Raw genomic sequence first — 20,238 nt, 5'->3', positions numbered from 1 at the left:
GCTTAGTTTTCCTGTATCTTCAGTAGAAGGCAGGAAAATTTGAGTAATTCTGATTTATTATGAGGGTGAGAAATGAAGCTAAATTTGTGTTATTTTGTTTGTCTGACCCTGAGAGCAAAATCAAGAGATGTGTTTTTAAAAGTGAAAATTACAAAGCAGTTTTTACAAAAGTAATCCAGAAAGTTCCAACTCTTCTCCAGGTGGTTTGGGGTTCTTCAAAAGGAACTCTGAGACACTTCACACATCCTTTCACTAAAATGAATCCTAGAAAAGGCAACTCAATCAATGCAGAGGGAAGGCTAAAGCCATGATAACACACTTTACCCAAGTGTCTGTCAATATGATGCTAAGAGAACTGAGATGATACCTAATATTATATCTATCATCATAAAGTTTAATATAAAAACTTAGAAGTTGAGTCAGAACACAATTATGAAACCAAATTAATTTCACTCCCCTTTTAAAGGTTACCTCCCACATGGGGGAGGACATTGATCCACCAGAATAATTCCCTTTTGCTTCATAGCATCTTCAGTCCAGGGAAACAGAACTCTGCGCTTCTCTCCTTCTGCCTCAAAGAAGCAACTTTTACTTGTGAAAGGTACTTATAGTCCAAGGTGCTTATTGTCCTTGGGTTATTTTGCTTTTTACCATTTACATGCCCAAATTCTGATTTTCGCTGACCCAGGCTCACTTTCCATGTGAACAGCTTTTAGTACCACCCTCAGTGTAGAGTAACATTTAACCGTTGGCAGCAGTATGAAGCAGATGCTTCCTAAGAATATTCTTTAAATAGCAGGGGTTAAGGAGGATGATTAAGGAAAAAAAACACACACTAATTTAACAGTTTGGTTTGTGATAATAACTGCCCCCACAAGATTTTCATGTTTTAAGAATACTGTATTAATGCCCATCTCATGGCAATATCCAGCTAATATCGAGCTCACTGGCTAACTTGGAGAGCTGAGAAGGGAGGACAAGTAGCAAGGTTATCTTGTTAGCAAAAACAAAATAAAACCAAAATCCCACCCCTGATCCTCTTCTCAGAGTACACCAACTACAGCAATGACTAACATGACATTAGCATTTCCGCAGGGATGAAAGGCCAGGCTCCTGTAGACACACAGGATGATAAGCAGCACAGGCCCGGGCACGGGCAAAGCAGAAGAAGGTCACTAAGTGCTTATAGTTCAGGAGGCTAGTTTCAACATGGGATGCATTTTTTTTAATGACCTTCAGCATAATAAATGCCTTTCTAATGATTAAATGAAAATACCATTATCCTTCTTATCTTCCTGCCTTTCTTGGTTAGTTTTACAATTTACTTAAAAACACATATTTCAAAGACTCTTTCATCAATCTAATATCCTTTTAGGCTGATCAGGGATGAGGTATACCACAATCAAATTTTTACTCACCCTTTTACTTTCTTATCTATGTATACTCTACCTACTCCCCTTTGCCACCATCTACTACAGGGAATAAAACCGAACTTTTTAACTGTGGGATAGCAAAAAGACCTGGCTGTATGGCCTTGGGTAAATCACTGATGCAGTTTTCTCAGCTACAGAATGGGAACAATATCACCTACCTTGCAGGATCATGAGAATTAGAGATATTATGTAAAGTTCCCAGTATAGTACCAAGGGCACAAAGTCATCATCACCACTACCAAGCCTCATGCAAAAAAAAAAAAACCTAAAATCCAAAATCGGCAAAAGAATATTTACGCAATATCCAAAAATTATTTTCAAAGAAAGATACACAAGTCAATCTTGTACGATTCTGAAAACCCTGTCACCTGCTTTATTTCTGGAGAAGGGTAAAGGGAGAAGAGAAAATATTCACTTGAATTTGAGGGGCAGCTTAATGGGAAGCAACAGTAGCAACAATTTCAGGCCTCAAAGGCTCCTCTCTGATCACAAGGGAATGCTGAAACTTCCTTGTTTGGAGATGGATGAGTTTAATTTTTCCCTAGAGCAAGATCATCCATTTTTGCTGGGATAAAAGAATAAAGAACAAACTCAATAGCACCAAATGGGGTTTAACACAGAAAATAGGGCCAGGTTTCTCCTTTCAAATGCAAATTTTTACATTAAAATAGGTTTATAAATCATAGTTGTTTTTCCTCTTGATTCAATCCTTCTCCTTCCCCTAACAGGAGCCCTGGGAGCCACAAGGGCATGTGCATTACAAACCAGATATACAATCCAGACACCCCTTCCAAACTGGAATCTGATTACTAATGGACTGGCCTAGCTCAGGGCTGTCCTCAGGGACAGGAAGCAGTAACTATGCTCTCAGGGAGAATGGATACTGAGGATGCCACCAGTCAAAGAGTCGAACGCTGTGCACTGGGTCCAGGATGACTTGCACACCCTGTTCACTGCGCAGTTTCCGACCACCACGGACAGGAGAATCTTGGAACACCAGTCTCACACGATGATGCCGCATGTCCGTGCTCACATTGATAGTAAACTAGGAGAGAAAAGCAAATTCAGTACCCAAATTAAACAACCTTGTTTTCCCACGGCTCACTCTGAAATAAGACAGTCTAGACAAAATTTACACTGGCTAGGCCACGAAATGAAATTCTTCATATTTAAACTATGCTAAAGAAAGCCTCTCAAATGGCTGAATAAATTAGGATATATGCACATAGACTAGCACTGAAGCCAATTTTTAAAAACTGGGTTAGAACTACACGAAATGACTTGAAGGGGTTCTGATGAGATATTGTTGAGCAAGTCAAACAAGATGCATGAAACATACATCTGATCACATTTTTGGTAAAATAAACCACAAAATCTCTAAATCTGTTTATGTATATGCTAGTCGGAACGGAATTGTGTGAATATGAAATACATGGAATATGAGTATATAAATAGGTCACTAATGTGACTTAACCTAGAGGGAGCGGAGAGGTGCCTAAAAACCAAAACAGCATATATGATATAATCTCAATTAAACAAAATTATTTAAGAGAGTGGGTGTATACAAGTATGTAATAACAGATACATTAAAGAACAGTTCCCAAAAGGTTAATAGTTATAGGCCAGTAAAAGTCTAGATCACCTTTACTTTTTCCATGTATTTATGTATTATTTAAATTCTTTCCATGAAGTATGCATTATTTATTTTACCATTAAAAAAAGAATAAAGCTAGGCACCTGGGTGGCTCAGTCAGTTAAGGATCTGCCTTCAGCTTAGTTCATGATCCTGGAGTCCCATGATTGAGCCCTGTGTGGGGCTCCCTGCTCAGTGGGGAGTCTGCTTCTCCCTCTCCCTCTGCACCCCCCACCTCAGCTCTTGTTCTCTCTCTCCCACTCTCTCATAAATATATAAGGAAAGAAAGAAAGAGAGAAAGAAAGAANGAGAAAGAGAGAAAGAGAGAAAGAGAGAAAGAAAGAAAGAAAGAAAGAAAGAAAGAAAGAAAGAAAGAAAGAAAGAAAGAAAGAAAATGAACAAAGCTATTTTCAGTGCAGAGGAGGGAACCCCACATAGCTCTGAACATAAGCCTAAAGGACAGAGAAGATAAACTGCATAAACTCTCAAATTCTCAATCCAGTTAAAAATTTTAAAAACCTGGAAGATATGCCAGAGACATATCTGTTATTTACTAATCTAATTCTTAGCTAAGGCTTGAACAGTCATCATCACATAAGGGACAGAGCTGGTCACCCTACATTTTAGTATTCCATTTATGATACCACAAGCAAGCTTCAAGGTCCTGACATACAGTGCTCATATATGTCTCATTATTATCCCTGAAAGGATAATGTTTCTCAAATATTAATGATCACTACACAGAAAATAGCAAAAACATTCCCTTTACTATAAGAAGGAAACAGAGATAAAATATTCTCAGATATAATTAACTCCATTTCTAATAAACAAGTCTGCTTTCAGACTTTTTAAAAAAATTATTCTTCAAAGATTTCTTCTTCCTCAATGGTTAAATTTACAAATTTCTTTCAAAACCTAGGTATAGTGAGAGTCTACGAAAGAGCTAAGGATGACGTTCTGTCTCCACTTACCAGGGTAAATATCATTCCCATGACAATTGGAATAAAGATGAAATTGAGGGTGGTGACCTGCAGTAGGCAGCAGTCCTGGTCTGGGTTGGTATGAACATCTTCGTACTGAATGGGAGGCTGCAACCCTCCCACACACTTGCTCTTTAATCTAGGGGACTGAAGAGAACTGAGAATTACTCGAATGGCTTAGAGGAAATGTTGATGGCTCTAAGACTCCACCAGTGAAAATCCTATGGTTCTCCTTATATACATATTGGTTTCTATACGGATCAAGGAAAATCTGCCCTTTGAAAAAAGAGGAAACACATTTGGATTAGCAATGTGGCAGTGGGTATATGCTTCATTTAGATGGTATTTCCTGCCATCTGGCAAGAAATGGAAACTTATTGTTCTATCAGAGGCTCTCCAAGGTCTGAAAGATCGCAAACTCCTCGTGACTCGTCGAACTCCAAAGAACATCTGCTGCACAAAAGGGACAGAAGCAGAAGGGGCCATCTAATTCTAGGCACCGTAAATAAAAAAACCACAACTCTCAGAACTGAAGGAAATCTGAGCGTTCACCTTCCTGCAGTTAATTCCACTCTCGGCTTGAACACTGCTGAGACTGCCCTGCAGCCCCTTCCCAGAAAGGTCCTATGGTGGACTTACCACCAGCATCTCATGGGTATCACAGCTGAAGACATTGAAGACATTAAAATCAAATGACTAGAAACCAAAATTATTCCCTAAAACCATGTTTATGAAAAATCAATGGAAAAATATGATTTCCTTTCATTACAAACTTATCTGTAACTCGCTGGCCATCAAGTGAGGGATAACTAATCCTATTTGTAATATGTCTCCCTAGTGAGATACTAAGGGGAGAGAGAAGGAAGAAATGAGCTGCTGATAAAAAGTAAAGGCAAGCAAAGTAGATCTTCACTGCGGCCAAGATCTTAGGTACAGTCCAAGCAAAACGCAGAAACAGAGTAGAATACTATCTATTCTTCTTATAAATAGCCTCCTGGCGGCAGTCCCTTTCCTCATGACTTCCCCAAATGGCCTCAGGTATAAAAGCATATAAATTATGGTTGGCTGCTTTGAAAAACAAAAAAAATATAGGCAAATAACCTCAGTACATTGTTATAGTAAGTTTTCCCCTTTTTCCCACCTTTAGAAAGTCTTCAACTATACAGAAAGTTAATAAAATAGTGCAATAAACTCCTGTATATCCTCTACCGCTAGATATTTCACCATATCCGCTTCCTCTCCTCCCACCTCTCATTTTGCGTATAAAATGGTGGAGGGGGCAAAGCCATCTGAAAGGAGCACTGAAGCTCCACCCTTATTCAGCATGAATAAAGACACATACATACAACCACAGTATCATTACCACACCTGAGAAATTAACAATAATTTCATGTCATCTAACACTTACGGCATACTCAAATCTCTTGAATTGTCCCAAGTGTCTTTTACGCCCTTTGTTCCCTGATCCAGTACCCACTCATTCAGCTATTATACTGCTGTGTCTCTTTCATACAGAATAGTTCCTTCTACCTTTTCGTTTCATGGCATTATTGTAAATTTTGATGTGTACTATTTGATTTTAAAAAGGCAATTTTATGCCTAGTGAAATTTATTAGAACAACATACTACCTAAAAAACTAAGAGAAGATATGACTACATACCTGTTTTTTGAACTTAAAGTTGAATTCCCACATTGGTTCCTGTCTGTTCCCAACAATCTTTCTGCACCAGAAAAGTAAGCACTGTAAGAAAATAAAAACAAAATAAACCAAAAATAAATAAATAAACAATAGAAAAGGAAAAAATGAAAATAAGGTAACAGAAAATAATCAGCAAAAACCTGACAGCTCCAAGGCCAGCCACAGTCCCAATGCTGAGATTTCACTTCGGCACAGATAGAGACCCCCCCAATTTGACACTGGTGCAACATGAAAAGAGACAGTCCCAGGGCTATTCAGTAAAGAGAAGAGGGACCGATATAAGTCAACCTCAGATGCTGTTGAGGGCAACCCCCACTGTTCTCATCTTTAAAGACAGACACATGGTCTCTAGAGACTGGGACATTCTCTGAGTCAGCAAGCCACTCCTCTATATGAAAATATAAGGGCAGCCAGTAGCCACCAGCAAGATGATAACAAAGCCATAAGGCTGGCAGAGATGGCTGTCCTGGAATAGGTACAAGCCACTCAGGACCTTCTGGGAGCAGAGAGCCGGTGTGAAAATGACAGAGCTGGGCTGAATTCAGTCTACAGTAAGCCCCTCCATGAAAGTCAGGCTACAGCTAGGTTAACACAAGAAGTTAAGTACCTCCCAGGGGATAAGGGGTGGGTCGTCCGCCGTGCCAGCTGTCCTGCCCTTCAGACATGCCCTGTACGTCCTGCTGTTCCATCAAAAATAATGGGCTTGGCTTTAAGGGGCAAATACTTCTGCTGCCATCACAGCGGCTCCAGTGTCCCATACAAGCTATGCTATTGAAAAGAGAGAGAGGGAGAATCAAATACGAAAAGCTGGAGTCCAAGAACCTGGGACAACTTCCTTTAGGCATGCTGCCAACTCCCTGAATGCCATGCGAGATTGTGGTTATACAAGTGGCAAGGCCATGCATGGGACACCTGTCACTGCAGGTCCCATATCCTCTTCGGAGATCTCTAACAACAAGGCACCAAAGCAGCAGCCAGGTGGCCTGGGCTTACTGTCTGGATTAAGACCTTAGTTATCATCACCTTGGCTTTTTATAATCTACTTCAAAAAAATTAGTATACGGTGACAAGAATATGAAGACACAGGTATTTTCGATTTAGGCAGTAGCACTTGCATTGTGCACTGGAGCCGCTAGGATGCGTCAAGCATGAGGAGTTTGCCCAATGCTGCTCTACTCCCAGCAACTGATTCACACCCAGCATGGTTAGCTGTGGGATGACCCCCACCTCCTCAGAGTTGGTCTGATACTATCAAATATTTCTGGAGGAGGGAAACTGCAAATGTGAGATGATACACTGTCCACTCATATTACTAGGAGAAGCAGCTGCTGGGTGAAATTCTACTCGCCCCACATTCAACTCCGCCCTAAAGCCACCAGCTAGTGTGATATTAAATTGAGCTCAGCCCAAGGCCCTGACCATCTCAGTTTGCAACCCTCAAAGGAACCCTGATAGTCTTGAAGCCAACAGTACCCTTTCAATCAATATGTATCAGGTAGAATATTATCACACTGGAGCTAAAATAGGGGAGAAGAATCATTACAGAACATCCAAAACACAAAAACAAAATAGAATAGAAAATACTACAGAACACCAGATTTGGGGTAGGAATGGAGTAATAAAAATTACCCTCTAACTCAAAAGATACAAAATTCAGACAATGGTATTAGTTGAAGGAGAAATAGGCTGAGACATCAACTTGCCTAAGTAATCATATCTGTTGTACCAGTCTAGCTTGGCAAAGGTGAGCTCAGTGGATATTTCATTATGGAGAAAAGGAGAGAAAGGACCAAAGGCTAACAGACCTATTTACAAATCAGAAGAATGCCAAACACTTAAATACAATGTATGAATATAAACTACTGGGGAAATCCCAAGATATAAGAAATAGCCCAGGACACAGGAAGAATTTTAGAGAGCTAAAATCTGTGAGTGGGAGTACCTTATAGTCTCTGAAATGACCGAGCCCAGAGTTTGGCCATAGTGGGCCCTCAGCCTATGTTAAAGTCTACACCAAAATCTTTTAAAGAGGTCAACAAGAAAGAAGAATCCCAGGTATCAAGGTCACATTACTAAGGTGTTCATGTTATATCTTTGCATCATGATTTACAGCATCTTGTAAGAACTATGGTTTACATCTACCGTTTGAGTTGTGCTCTTCCTAACCCAAACCATCAAAATCATCTAAAGTGGTCCAACGTACAAGGCATGAGAATAAATTAAAGAGAATAAAGAATATGCTAAAAGCACAAGAAAGCTTTAAGGTAAAGAGAAGAGAAGCCAGCCCAGCAGAGCAGGAATGCCTTAGAGAACTGAAACCCTGAAAGTTTACGTTAGCCCCCTGGCAGCCCGGGATTGACAGCCCTAGCCCTCCGCATCAAGGAAGCCGGAGACAAGCCATATTAACAGGCCCACCATGTAAGAGTCCATTAGTTAGGCCCCAACAATAATTCTCACTTACTTTGGAATTCTTTAATGTGCTGGGAGTGCTTTCTGGAATGGCTGGATTCTTGGAGATTCGAGCAGCAAACGGCTCATACATATGGTATAGAGATCGGATCACACATGCCCGGAGACAGCGCAGCTTCTCCATTGACTCTGGTCGCAGGCGCAAAGGCAGAGAGGCATCCAGCGTGTAGTGCCTGAAACAGGACACATTACTCCTACCAATAAGTGACCTGTCTCTCCTGCTCTACCTCAGTCTCCTAGGACTCCTGGTCTCTGTATGAACTTAATTATACTATTACACTATTCTACTGGCCAGTAGTTAGCTTGTCCCCAGTGTTCTCTCTCCCCTCCCCCCCAGTAGTTAGCTTGTCCCCAGTGTTCTCTCTCTCTCTCTCTCAAACACACACACATAAATCACCACCTCCTTCATTTCTCTGCTGCTTTTGCTTCTTTGCCATGCAAAACCCAATTCACATACACCTTATAATCCTGCACTCCATTCATGTTAAAATTTTAAATCCCATTTGACTCTAAAAAATGGCAAGTCTGGGACTTGACACCAGTACAGTATACTTCAGTTGCTCAAAAGGAGTGTGTACTGAAGAGCCACCACGGGTCTCAGCAAGTTCCCTACACCCTTCCACTTCAATATCCCTTCCTACAACATCCTGACAGTTTATAATCTTCATTACACTTCTGCACCCGGTACCAAAAGCTAGCTGTCTTACTAATCCCATCATTTACTCCCTCCTCACCACTACAACTATATATAGGGCAACATGAGTACAAAAACCCTACGATACATCAAGATAACTACCCAACTAAGAAACACCTAATCCAGTTAGAAAGATAAGTAGATAGGCAGCTTTTGAAAATTCTAGCTAAGATAAACGTCTGAAGACAAGTCAAACACAGTTCTTTTTAAGACCTGAAGCACAACTTTTTGCTGAAAGTGGATACTGGATGGGGGGAGGGGCAACCATAGGGAAGACAATTACCTGGACAAATTAATAATACCAAACTTAAATTAGAGAGGGGCTCAAGGAGTCCAAAGCTAGGTTCATGCCCATGCATGGAGTAGAGAAAATGAAAAGAGGTCACCATCCAGGGAGTAGCTCCAAATCACAAACAGCAATGAAATCAGCTACACAGATAACAGAGTGAGTCTCTGTGGTCGCACCTTCGGTACAACCTGGTCCAAAAGGCAGCAGTGCAAGTGACAGTCCAGGCATTCTTACAAATCAGGGAAAAATTCACAATGTCCTCAGGACGGATATAGGAGGCCAGCAATAGCCAAATATCCATGGGATACTCTTCTCCTCCAGCAACGTCCAAGTCTTCTGAAACAGAAAAAAAAAAGAACTATAACCTTTGACCTTCGATTATGTACATATCTAAAGATCCCCAATCATTTCAATTCTCCCAGGGCTTGCACCATTAAGAAAACAGCTTTAAATAGTCCAACAAAGCCTCTCAGACTCATCATTTCCTGCTTGTTCTAGCTGCTGGAAACCTTTGCTTCCTGTTGCCCAAGTGACTGGGTCTCATTCTTAAGGCCATTCTTCAAGAACTATTCACATAGTATTTTCAAGTTTTCAAAGTTTTTCAAAGTTTTGCACACAGTATTATCATTCCATTCTAATAATTCAACAGAAAAAAGGAAAATATTACTGTGCCCATTTTACTAATAAGAAGACATAATCTTGCCACTAATTAAAGTAAACAGACCCAGGTTCTTTTTTTTTTTTTTAAAGATTTTATTTATTTATTTGAGAGAGAGAGAGAGAACAAGAACACAAGCAAGCAGAGCAGCAGGCAGAGGGAGAAGGAGGCTCTCCAATAAGTAGGGAGCCCAACGTGGGGCTTGATTCCAGAACCCTGGGATCATGACCTGAGCCAAAGGTAGACACTTAACCGACCAAGCTACCCAGGCACTCAGACCAAGGTTTCTACTCCAAATTCTAGCTTCGCACTGTAAACTCTGCCCCTGATTTCCCTCATGGTCCCCTTCCACCAAACATTTTCTTCAGTTCAGTCATTTAAAACAACTGATTTTAAGAAGGTATGAGGAAACCTCAAAGTGCAAACTCAATAAAACACCCGGTAAGTTACGGTATATTTTCATTACTCAATAAATGCCTGTAGACATTTCTTTCCTTCTAGTTCCTCATTTCATTGCCAGTTTGACCTATGATCCCAGCCACGGGCGTTCAGTACTGAAAGATGCCCTGTGACAATGTATCCCCACCTCCTCCTCCTACAGACTTCGTTAGGGTTCATTCGCTTGACCCTGAAGTCCACTAGGTGTCTCAGGTCCAAGTAAAAACTCACACCCCATAAAGACACTTGCATCTGGGGCCTGGGTGGCTCAGTCGGTTAAATGTCTGCCTTCACCTCAGGTCATGATCCCAGGATCCTGGGATTGAGTCTCGTGTTGGTTCCCTGCTCAGAGGGGAGCCTGCTTCTCTCTCTTCCTCTGCCTGCCACTCCCCCTACCTATATTTACTCTGTCAAATAAACAAATAAAATCTTTTTAAAAAATTAAAAAAAAAAAAAAAGACACTTGCATCTGGGCAAACCCCACTCCCAACCTGTAATTCAGACCTGGTCACAGAACTATGCAAAAATCAGCTTTCTTTCTGTTTCCTGGGTGAAAAGACCCTACACAACCTCGCAAAGCTGCCTCTACTTTTTGAGCAAACTGCTTCCTGCAGCAGTACGACTCAGTCAGGTTATTGTATTGGGTTCTTCGTAACAGAGACCACTACCTCTAAACCAACATCCTCTTTTCTGGTTCCTAATCTTCCCTGTAATCTCCAGTGACCACTGAAGGCTTAGTCCTATCATGTTTGAGCCCCATCATCTCCCATGTTAAGTCTCTCACTGAAGGAGAAGGTAAATGACTGTCAGGATTTCTCCCACTGAGACCCATCAGGACTTTTACAAAGCAGGGTGCTATTAAAAAATGTTCTGTCTGGGGCGCCTGAGTGGCTCAGTCGTTGGGTGTCTGCCTTCGGCTCAGGGCGTGGTCCCAGGGTCCTGGGATAGAGCCCCACATCGGGCTCCCTCCTCCGCTGGGAGCCTGCTTCTTCCTCTCCCACTCCCCCTGCTTGTATACCCTCTATTGCTGGCTGTCTCTCTCTCTCTCTCTCTCTGTCAAATAAAGAAATAAAATCTTTAAAAAAAAAGTTCTGTCTTTAGTGACAAAACCCAGTAATTACTGATGAGGAATAATTGTCATTGTTTTAAACAACATTATTAAGAAATTTCAGAACGTAGGAAATGGAATCAGTAAAAGTAAGCTCCACGGAGATAAGCCATGAAGGACGGAAAGAACTTTGATAGGTATAGGTTAAGGGTATTCCAAGTGAAATAAACAGCTAACAGGAAGCCCAGATACTTAGAAAACAAAATACATGTGATGGTAATAAAGAGACAAGTCTAACAGGATTTTGATGCTATCAAGAAATTACTGTAAATTTTTTTAAACCTGATTAACTTTTTTTTGTTAAAAAGTATTTGTCTTTTGGACGGAACTACCAAAACATTTAGAGATAATAATAGGGTACCTGGAAATTATTTCAGAATAATGCATAGTGTGTATGTTGGAGTGGGGGAATAGTGGCTGAAACAAAAATGGCCATGAGTTTATTAAGAGTTAATGCTAGATGGGATTCCTTATACTATTCTCTCTTCTGTATTTGTTTCATTAAAAAGAAGCTGAAAGAAAGAAGGGGAAAAAAAGACCAGTCTGACTAGAATAAAGGAACCTAATGGGAGTAAAGCAGAGCAAACAACTAAAAGATGAATTAAAGTTAAGTCTGTAAGCCACAAATCATACATCTGGTAAGTGACTAGTATCCTGAATATACAAAGAATTCTCACAGCTCAGCAATAAAAAGGAGGGAGCCTGGGTGGCTTAGTCAGTTAAGCACCCTCCTTTGGCTCAGGTCATGATCTCGGAGTCCTGGGATCAAGTCCCACATGAGGCTACCTGCTCAGCGAGGAGTCTGCTTCTCCCTCCCCCCCGCCCCTCCCCCAGCTTGTGCTCTCTGTTGCGCTCTCTCTCAAATAAATTAAATCTTTAAAAAAAAAAAAAAACAGGCAAAGGATTTGAATAGACATTTGGCTGAAGAAGACATACAAATGGGCAATAAGCACACGTGAAAAGATGCCCCCCCCAAAAAAGATGCTCAACATCATTAGCCATCAGAGAAATGCAAATCAAAACCGTAAGATACCACTTGACATCTACTAAGATGGCTACGATTTAAAAAATCAGACAATAACAAGTGTTGGCAAGAATATAGAGAAACTGCAACTCTTATACACTGCTGGTGGAATGTAAAATGGAAACCTCAAAAAACACATTGGCGGGGCACCTGGGTGACTCAGTTAGTTAAGCATCTGCCTTCAGCTCAGGTCATGATCCCAGGATCCTGGGATTGAGCCCCCTGTTGGGCTCCCTGCTCAGCAGGGAGTCTGCTTCTCCCTCTTCCTCTGCCCCTCCCCTTGGCTCGTGCTCTCTTGTGCTCTCTTGTGTTCTCTCTCTCTCAACTAAATAAAATCTTTTAAAAAAAAGAAAACTGGCCATTATTCAAAAAGTTAAACTACAGATATCATGTGATTCAGCAATTTCACTACTACCCAACAGAAATGAAAATATATGTCCATGCAAAAACTTGTCCAAGAGTGTTCATAGCAGCATTATTCAAAACAGCCAACTGAAAAAAACTGAAGGACTGATATATCCTACAAAATGAATGAACTTGAAAACATGCTAAGTGAAAAAAGCTAGACATAAAAGGCCACATATTATGTGATTCCATTTATATGAAATGTCCAGAACAGGCAAATCTATAGAAACAGAAAGTAAATTAATGGTCAGAGGGGTATGCCAGGGGAGTGGGAGGGTTAGGAGAGAACAGGAAATAATGCTAATAGGTCTGGGATGACAGAAATGTTGTAAACTTAGATCATGTTGGGTACCTGCACAACCATGTGAACATACTAAAACCACTGAACTGTACACTTTAAAAAAGTGAATTTTATGTCGATAACGATGTTTTAAAAGTCTGTAAGCTGTTCTGTGGAGTGTGCCCAAAAACAAAACAGAGCAAGATAAGTTTCTAATAGCATGCTGATGATGAGTAGAGATTTCAAGCAAGAGATTAAGGAACAAAGAAGTGTGAGGAACATCAATATTAATTTTGACCTTCTGGAAAAGAATGGTTATCGCTGACAATAACTGGCATAATTGCAAAATGATGGCAGTTCATTAATTATCAATTACTTCAATGTAGTTCAGTAAGTACAAATATCTGTTTATCTGACTCTCAAGTACAGGTAAAAGTTCTGGTAGATCTGAAATCAAAAATACACATATCACTTATTCCATTAGCTTCCCCTAATTCTAGCTGATCACTGGAACCACTTCAGCTTTAAGAATGGCTATTCTGGGTGCTACCCCAACAAAGTCTGATTCATTAAGTCTAGAGCAAATCACTGCATAAAGGTTTGGCACATTACATACTATTAGCTTATTTTTTGTTTCATTTGTGTGAGTTTTATTGCCATTAGGTATAAAATCACATACTTTTCTATTTCCCACAGTATCTACTAGACATAGAGCAGACAATAATAACTGCAAAGCACTTAAAAGTCCATAGTAATACCTAACTTCAGTTGAAATGAAACCGGTTAGATACAATCCACATATCTGGGAAAACATATTTTTGTCACATCTTTGATTCCTTACCTGTCCAGAAATCCAGAAATGCAAAGGCTGTTTGTTTTCATGCTACCATATGGGTTTTTACCTAACAATGACATGTTCTCAAAGGATGGTTACTATAGTCGAGTTTACAGCTCCAGAAATCTACTGACTCTTACCAATCTCCTTTCTTCTCAAATTTAGACACAAGTAGAAAGCCCTGGTATATTAAACCTGTCCCACTACTAAGATCCAAACCCTGGTTCTCCACTGGTATCACCTCTTACGCTACTGAGAAAGTGAATAGCTTCAAGTTACCACCACAGACAGGACTAATCCAAAAGCAAACAAGCCCTATACCTTTGTGTCTCTTGCTTTTCTTTTTTCTGGAGACAGTTCTCTCACGGATGCTCTCCTCCTGGGCATCCATCTCGTCACTGCTGTCAATGATGTCACAGGGCTCACCAACCCCAGAAAGAGCTTCCACTGCAGGAACCTGGGAGGCTTCCAAGCCACAAAGAGATTTTACTAGAAGAAAATAAGGGGAGAATGAGATGGCAAAGTCCCATGCAGAAATACAAATGACTTAGGATATCAGCATCCATGAGGATGAGGGAAAAAAGGGGGGGAAAAGCAATAGTGTGAGAGAGTCTGCAGAAGAAAGGTGAGAACTAGAAAGAAAGAAATTTTAGCATTTTAAATACTAAAAACTGGAAAGCAATGGGCAAACTGACCCCAAAGCTGCATAGACTGACTCCTTAAAAGTGTCAACTTCAGACCTGAAGAAAAAGGGAGAGCATTATTCTCCCACTATAAACCCTGTAGGATTAAAAAAAAAAAAAAAAAAAAAAAAAAAAAAAGGAAATGCNAAAAGTGAATGCTATTCTCATTTGTATAAATTCTGAGGAGCAATGTTTGAGAGAAAATGACCCTGTTCCTAAGCTGGAGACAGTCAGTGTCATAAAAGCACAAGTCTCAGGGACAAGTGAGTAAAAGGTCTGAAAGTAAGAGAAGCATGAGAAAAGGAAAAGCATACTTCAGGGTTATTACACAAAGAAGCAAACTGCAGAATAAGTGGAGAATATATTTGAACCACAGGAAAAACATGAATAACCAAGAAGAAAGCAGTGGAACCTACAGAAGTGCACGCAAAGATTTTTTTTTTTTGGATGCAAAGACAGAAATAAAATATTTCTGCTATAGAAAGCGCTACTGTTCTTGGCTAATCCTCCCTGTCCCCTCCTCCGAATACATGAGGGACCGATGAAGACAGCAAACACGTTTATGGAAAAATGCCCAAAGGATTTTGCAAGAAAAACACTGAGGCGGAGTTCCAGGAAAATAAAACACCTAGTTCTGTCTTCCCGGCCTGAGAGACTCGTCGACAGCCTACCTTCCTGCTGCACAGCATTGGCGACGGCTTTCTTGACCCGTCCAGACCTCACGACCGCCGGATCCGAGTTGGCATAATCCGCCACGGTCACTGAAATACAGCAACAACCCTCAGAGGAGGAGGCCTTCTCTCGGTCAGCGTCCTCTACACCAAGACCTCCTGCTTGCTCACTGCAGGTCCCCGGCCCCAGCGCCCTCCCGTTACAGGCAAGCGAGCGCTCGCCTCGGCGCTGTCCAGCCCCCTCCCTGCCGCCACCACCCTTTCAACGCCCCCGCCCCTTCGCCCACCTCGTCCAGAGCAGGCGTCGTGGGCCCGGAACTTGAGTCGCTTCCCTCTCTTGGGCATGGCGACCGTATCGGGGCGAGGCCTGCCTACCAGGCCGGGCCCCCGGGCCATGTCTTGGGCCGGAGAGCCGGCTCCGGGAGCCGCGCGCCAGCTCCGCCCGGCTCAGCGGCCATCCCGCACCGGAGTCCACAGCTCTCGCGAGGACTTAGGCTGGAGCCCCGCGTCGCGTTGGCAGCCGACGCCCCATTCGGAAACCAATCACCGCCTGGGCTGCCGAGTACGTCATCACCCAGCGCCTACGGATCACCTGCCTCGGGGTTCGGTAGGGATCGGCCTGTGTCTGGGTTGCTGTTGTTCTGGCAGTGTGGGATTTCGCTGCACCTCTTGTGAGGTGATTGGTGTCTCAGACGTGGAACGCACGCCCGCGTTGACTAGAACTGAGTTTACACCCTGGTCTCCACGGTTTTTTAGTTGTCGCCTCTGTCCACGCTCCAGGTTCACTTCAGCACCCAAATGTCCGTACGTTGTCGCTTTCGTGCTTGCTATTATGAGTCTGTAAGAGTCTTCACTCTAATTCCTTACACAAAAGCTATAAAGTTCTGAATTCTCAAAGTGGAGGGAGGGGTTCTTAAAAGTTTTTCGAAGTACCACGGTCCTCCAAACAGAATACTCCAAGGATCGATGAGGAAAGAAAATTGTCATTCCTTTGTTTTGAGAGAGAAAAAAGTCACTGAGTGAAGGTTGCAGAACTGTGAGGGAGCAGGACCCTAGACTGGTAGCGCTAGTACGAATAAGAAACTATTTAGGGTTCTGAGTTAACGTTCTTTGTCTTCTAACTTCCTTGCAACTCTCAGAAGATGTTAATCCAGGTCTTGAGAAGCCAGACATCCAACCTGCTGGACCCACTCTAAGATATTTAAGAGACTCCTGTTTTTAATGTGATTACCTAATACATAAAAGTTCATTAGGACCAAACCACTGGCCTTTTACTAACATTGTGCTAATAGGCTTGAATCAATTAGGAATTATAATTGAAGCTGAATATAATTGATTATAATTGTGAGCTATTCAAAAATTTTTTAAATATTTTATTTATTTATTTATTTGACAGAGAGAGAGAGCACAAGCAGGCAGAGCAGCAGGCAGAGGGAGAGGGAGAAGCAGACTCCCCACTGACCAGGGAGCCCGACATGGGGCTCGATCCCAGGACCCTGGGATCATGACCCTGAGCTTAAGGCAGACGCTTAACAGACTGAGCCACCCAGGCACCCGTGAACTATTCAGATTTAATTTATCTAAAGGCATAACATAAAACAAGGGTCCTATAGACTTAATTAAAAGAAAATTGTTTCAAATAATTTTTCCATGTATACTTAATTCATGTTTGTTGTCAAGTTCTAAATGCAGCTGGTATGCACTGAGCCTTCTCATTTCACAATGTTATCAATAAAAAATTAGTAAGGCCACCGTTCATGTAGATTTCTGCTGATGTGGCATTTTGCTGAAAACAGGGATCACAACTTTGAAGGAAATCAAAAGTGCAAAAGATAAAAATTCTATTAAAATGCTGTCACTCTTGCAAACAGTTAGTTAAGGGTTTTAACTGAAATGTTCCCATTTTCAATGGCATACACTCCTATTTTAATGCATTGGAGTGAAAAAAGTGCTAATACCAAAACTGTTTATTTCACTTTTCAAATTTTCAAGAATGAGAAGTAAGGCCGCTCAGACTGTTAAGTCCTTTGGCCACTTTAGTGGAACAAAACACCTGTAGGTCTTTTATTCTACTTTTTATTAAAAAGCAACAACTTTTAATTAATACCACTGTTAGCTTCCAGATCCAAAATACAGGTTCTTTCTAGGAAGACAAGTTGTAAACATTACTAAAAGAGCTTTTATATCTAAATGCAAGTAGCATCTAGCTATTAACCTAGTATTAGGAAGAGGGAAGGAGAGTGTTCTAAAGTCTTTGTCCTCGGGGTGCCTGGGTGGCTCAGTCGTTAAGCGTCTGCCTTCGGCTCAGGGCGTGATCCTGGAGTCCTGGGATCCAGCCCCACATCAGGCTCCTCTGCTGGGAGCCTGCTTCTTCCTCTCCCACTCCCCATGCCTGTGTTCCCTCTCTCAATGGCTGTCTCTCTCTCTCTCTAAGAAATAAATAAAATCTTTAAAAAAAAATAAAGTCTTTGTCCTCAGCAAAGTGGAAAATGTAAGGACAATACATGAATACATATAGTATTAGGATGCTATCTTTCCAAGTTCTATCCATCCTACTTGGGGAGTATTAAATCATCCTTTATTTTGGGCTAATAGTAAATGATAGTGGTGGTGGTTGGTTTTTTGAGGTCCTTACTTGTCAAAATTTAAAAGTGGTAAATCTATACTGTTTATCAGAATCTTCTTTTAAATTTTAATAGCCTGTAAAGTCCTAAACCTAGAAACCATTGTTTTGGAGACACTGGAAGATTATTCCTTCTGATTTGAAGAAATACCTAACAGTAGCATTTCCTACTGGAAACGGTATAAAGCAATATAGAAGAGTAATAAAGAGTGTGGATTCTGAACCAGACTTACCTGGGTTCAGGAAATATTTCTGCCACTTCTTATCCACGTAACCTTGGAAAAGTTAATCTCCCTGGGCCTCAGTTTCCGGTCTATAAACTAAAGATAATGATAACTCCTGCTTCATAGGGTTATTGAAATAAATTAATTAATCCATGGAGAGAATTTAAAATAATACATAGTAGTCACTCAATAAATGTCAGCTACTGTCGTTGTGGTGGTGATAGTTAAAATTGTAGTGTTTGTTGTTATTTAAAGGCCCCTCAGATGACTAAGGTCCTTTTTGCTTCTTCATGAAGAAAGAAATTGAAGCAAGACATACATTGTAGTTGATTAAAATGCTAGAAGACTGGCTGATATTTATTGAGCACTTATCATGCAGTGACAGTACAGAATTCAAATTGAGGATTGTCTGGCTTCAAAACTCATATGTAAAATCACTGTACTATATTACCTCTAAAATGAAGGAAAACATATGAAAGCTTTGCCTTTGAATAATATTAATAGCCTAAACAGATGTGGAGTCCAAAAGTGGCTAAGAGGGGAAAATCTATAGGACAGAAAACAAACTGAAATGGTACTTAATGAATTTCTATGATGTGCCAAAGCTGTAGACAAGGTATCTGAAGAATCTGATTCAAAATAAGATTCAGTGGCACTAGAAAAAGTACATTAACTTAAATCTGGAAAAAAAGTGCTTGTGACTAACTTTTTATATACTATATTTAAAATATAGTGTGTGGTAAAATAGCTTAAGATAGAGTTTTTTCAGTTAAAAATAATAATAAATACAGTAGCCTAGTAATGAGGAGCTCAGTTTCTAGAAGCAGATGTCTGGGTTTAAATCCCGGTTCCTCCTCTTGATAGCTACATGACCTTGCAGGTGAGGGAAAAAAACTTTTCTTCTACCCTCTCAGGTTCTGTTACTGGAGTCCTGCAAATTAAACTGACAAAAGACAGATTAACAGGAGGAAAAGATTGGTTTATTTACATGTGCAACATGCACATACATGGGAGACATCAGTGATGAATAACTCAAAGAAGTGATTAGGGTTTGGGGTTTTTATACCATCTTAATAGGTGAAAGGGAGGAGGAGAAAGGCACTTAAAGGAAAACAAATGACTTTTTGGAAAGATAAATGGATTTTCAGGAGAACAAACAGGAAATAAGAAAGTTTGTGATAATGGTTTTCTATCTTGGTACAAGTGGTCTTTTTGTCTCCCTTAGGGCCATAAAACTTCCCTAAATAAAGGATTTGAGGTAGGTTTTATTCTCATTCTTTTTCATTCTCATTTTCATCGTATTTCATTCTCATCCTTCCTTCTGGGAGTAGTTCTGTCCTCAAGAAGAATCTATGGTAGTCTTATTTCCCAGAAGTTGTTGCCTTTAATCAGATAAGGGAAGCTCTAAAAAGCCTTTTTTTCTGCAGCTGTTGAGTCTCAAATACCCTTAGCTTAAAATAATCTTTACGCCAAAGTGGCATATTTGGGGGTGGCATATTCTGTACCCTCAACCTTGAAAAAATTACTTAACCTCACTAAAATTCAGTTTTCTTGTCTATAAAATGAGCATAATAATGGTACCCAATTAATGGAGTTGTTGTGAGGATTAAATAAGATAATATATGGGAAGCTCTTAGTTCAGCACCTGGAATATAATAAGCATTTGATGAACTTATTTATTATTTGCTACACCTACAACTAGAAACTTACTGGTTTGAATCAGTAATACTCAACCTTGGTTGCACAGTGAACTCCCTGGTGGGATTTCACAAAGTACCAGTTACCTAGCCCCACAACCAAAGGTTTTTATTCAATAAGTCTGAGGTAGGGCCTGGGCACCCACATTTTTTTAAAAAGACCCCAGATAACTTTAATGTTGAGCCCAAATATTGAGGTTTAGATCAAGAGTGAACAAATTAGTGGCTACAGGACAAATCTGTCCCCTACCTACTTTTGAAAATAAACTTTTAGTGGAACAAGGTCACACCTATTTGTTCATGTATATCTGTGGCTTTTACTCAAATCTAAAATATTTACTGTTTACAGCAGGTTTGTCAGTTCTTAGTTTAGAACGAAGTTGCTGGGCAGCCT

General features: G+C 40.7%; 1 protein-coding gene across 5 annotated transcripts; it reads right to left on the bottom strand.

Annotated features, from left to right (window-relative positions):
* Positions 1-1,778: 1,778 nt before the first annotated feature.
* TMEM183A (transmembrane protein 183A) lies at positions 1,779-15,797 on the bottom strand. Of its 5 annotated transcripts, none has more exons than XM_019806179.2 (8): positions 15,588-15,797; positions 15,301-15,390; positions 14,268-14,435; positions 9,375-9,531; positions 8,208-8,388; positions 5,708-5,788; positions 4,038-4,185; positions 1,779-2,478 (listed from the first exon to the last, which is right to left on the bottom strand). In XM_019806179.2, exons 1-8 carry the CDS (start codon positions 15,694-15,696, stop codon positions 2,384-2,386), a joined length of 1,029 nt encoding a protein of 342 aa, XP_019661738.1. In that variant the 5' UTR covers positions 15,697-15,797; the 3' UTR covers positions 1,779-2,383. The 5 variants fall into 5 exon arrangements, with proteins under 5 accessions (XP_019661738.1, XP_019661737.1, XP_002925478.1 ...); XM_019806178.2 differs by having other exon boundaries at positions 9,375-9,534; positions 15,588-15,796; XM_002925432.4 differs by having other exon boundaries at positions 4,038-4,193; positions 9,375-9,534; positions 15,588-15,794.
* Between the last annotated feature and the right edge of the window lie 4,441 nt (positions 15,798-20,238).

Source organism: Ailuropoda melanoleuca, chromosome 8 (assembly GCF_002007445.2).
Source record: "Ailuropoda melanoleuca isolate Jingjing chromosome 8, ASM200744v2, whole genome shotgun sequence".
Classification (NCBI taxonomy): domain Eukaryota; kingdom Metazoa; phylum Chordata; class Mammalia; order Carnivora; family Ursidae; genus Ailuropoda; species Ailuropoda melanoleuca.
This window is presented reverse-complemented; position numbering and strand designations above follow the sequence as displayed.

Excerpts from the sequence above, each read along its gene's own strand:
- TMEM183A (XM_002925432.4), bottom strand. The coding sequence starts at position 15,696 with ATGGCCCGGGGGCCCGGCCTGGTAGGCAGGCCTCGCCCCGATACGGTC. Across the intron at positions 9,535-14,267 it reads GAAAAGCAAGAGACACAAAG|AAGACTTGGACGTTGCTGGA; the intron begins GTATAGGGCTTG and ends TTTCTGTTTCAG. Across the intron at positions 8,389-9,374 it reads TGGACCAGGTTGTACCGAAG|GCACTACACGCTGGATGCCT; the intron begins GTGCGACCACAG and ends GTCCTGTTTCAG.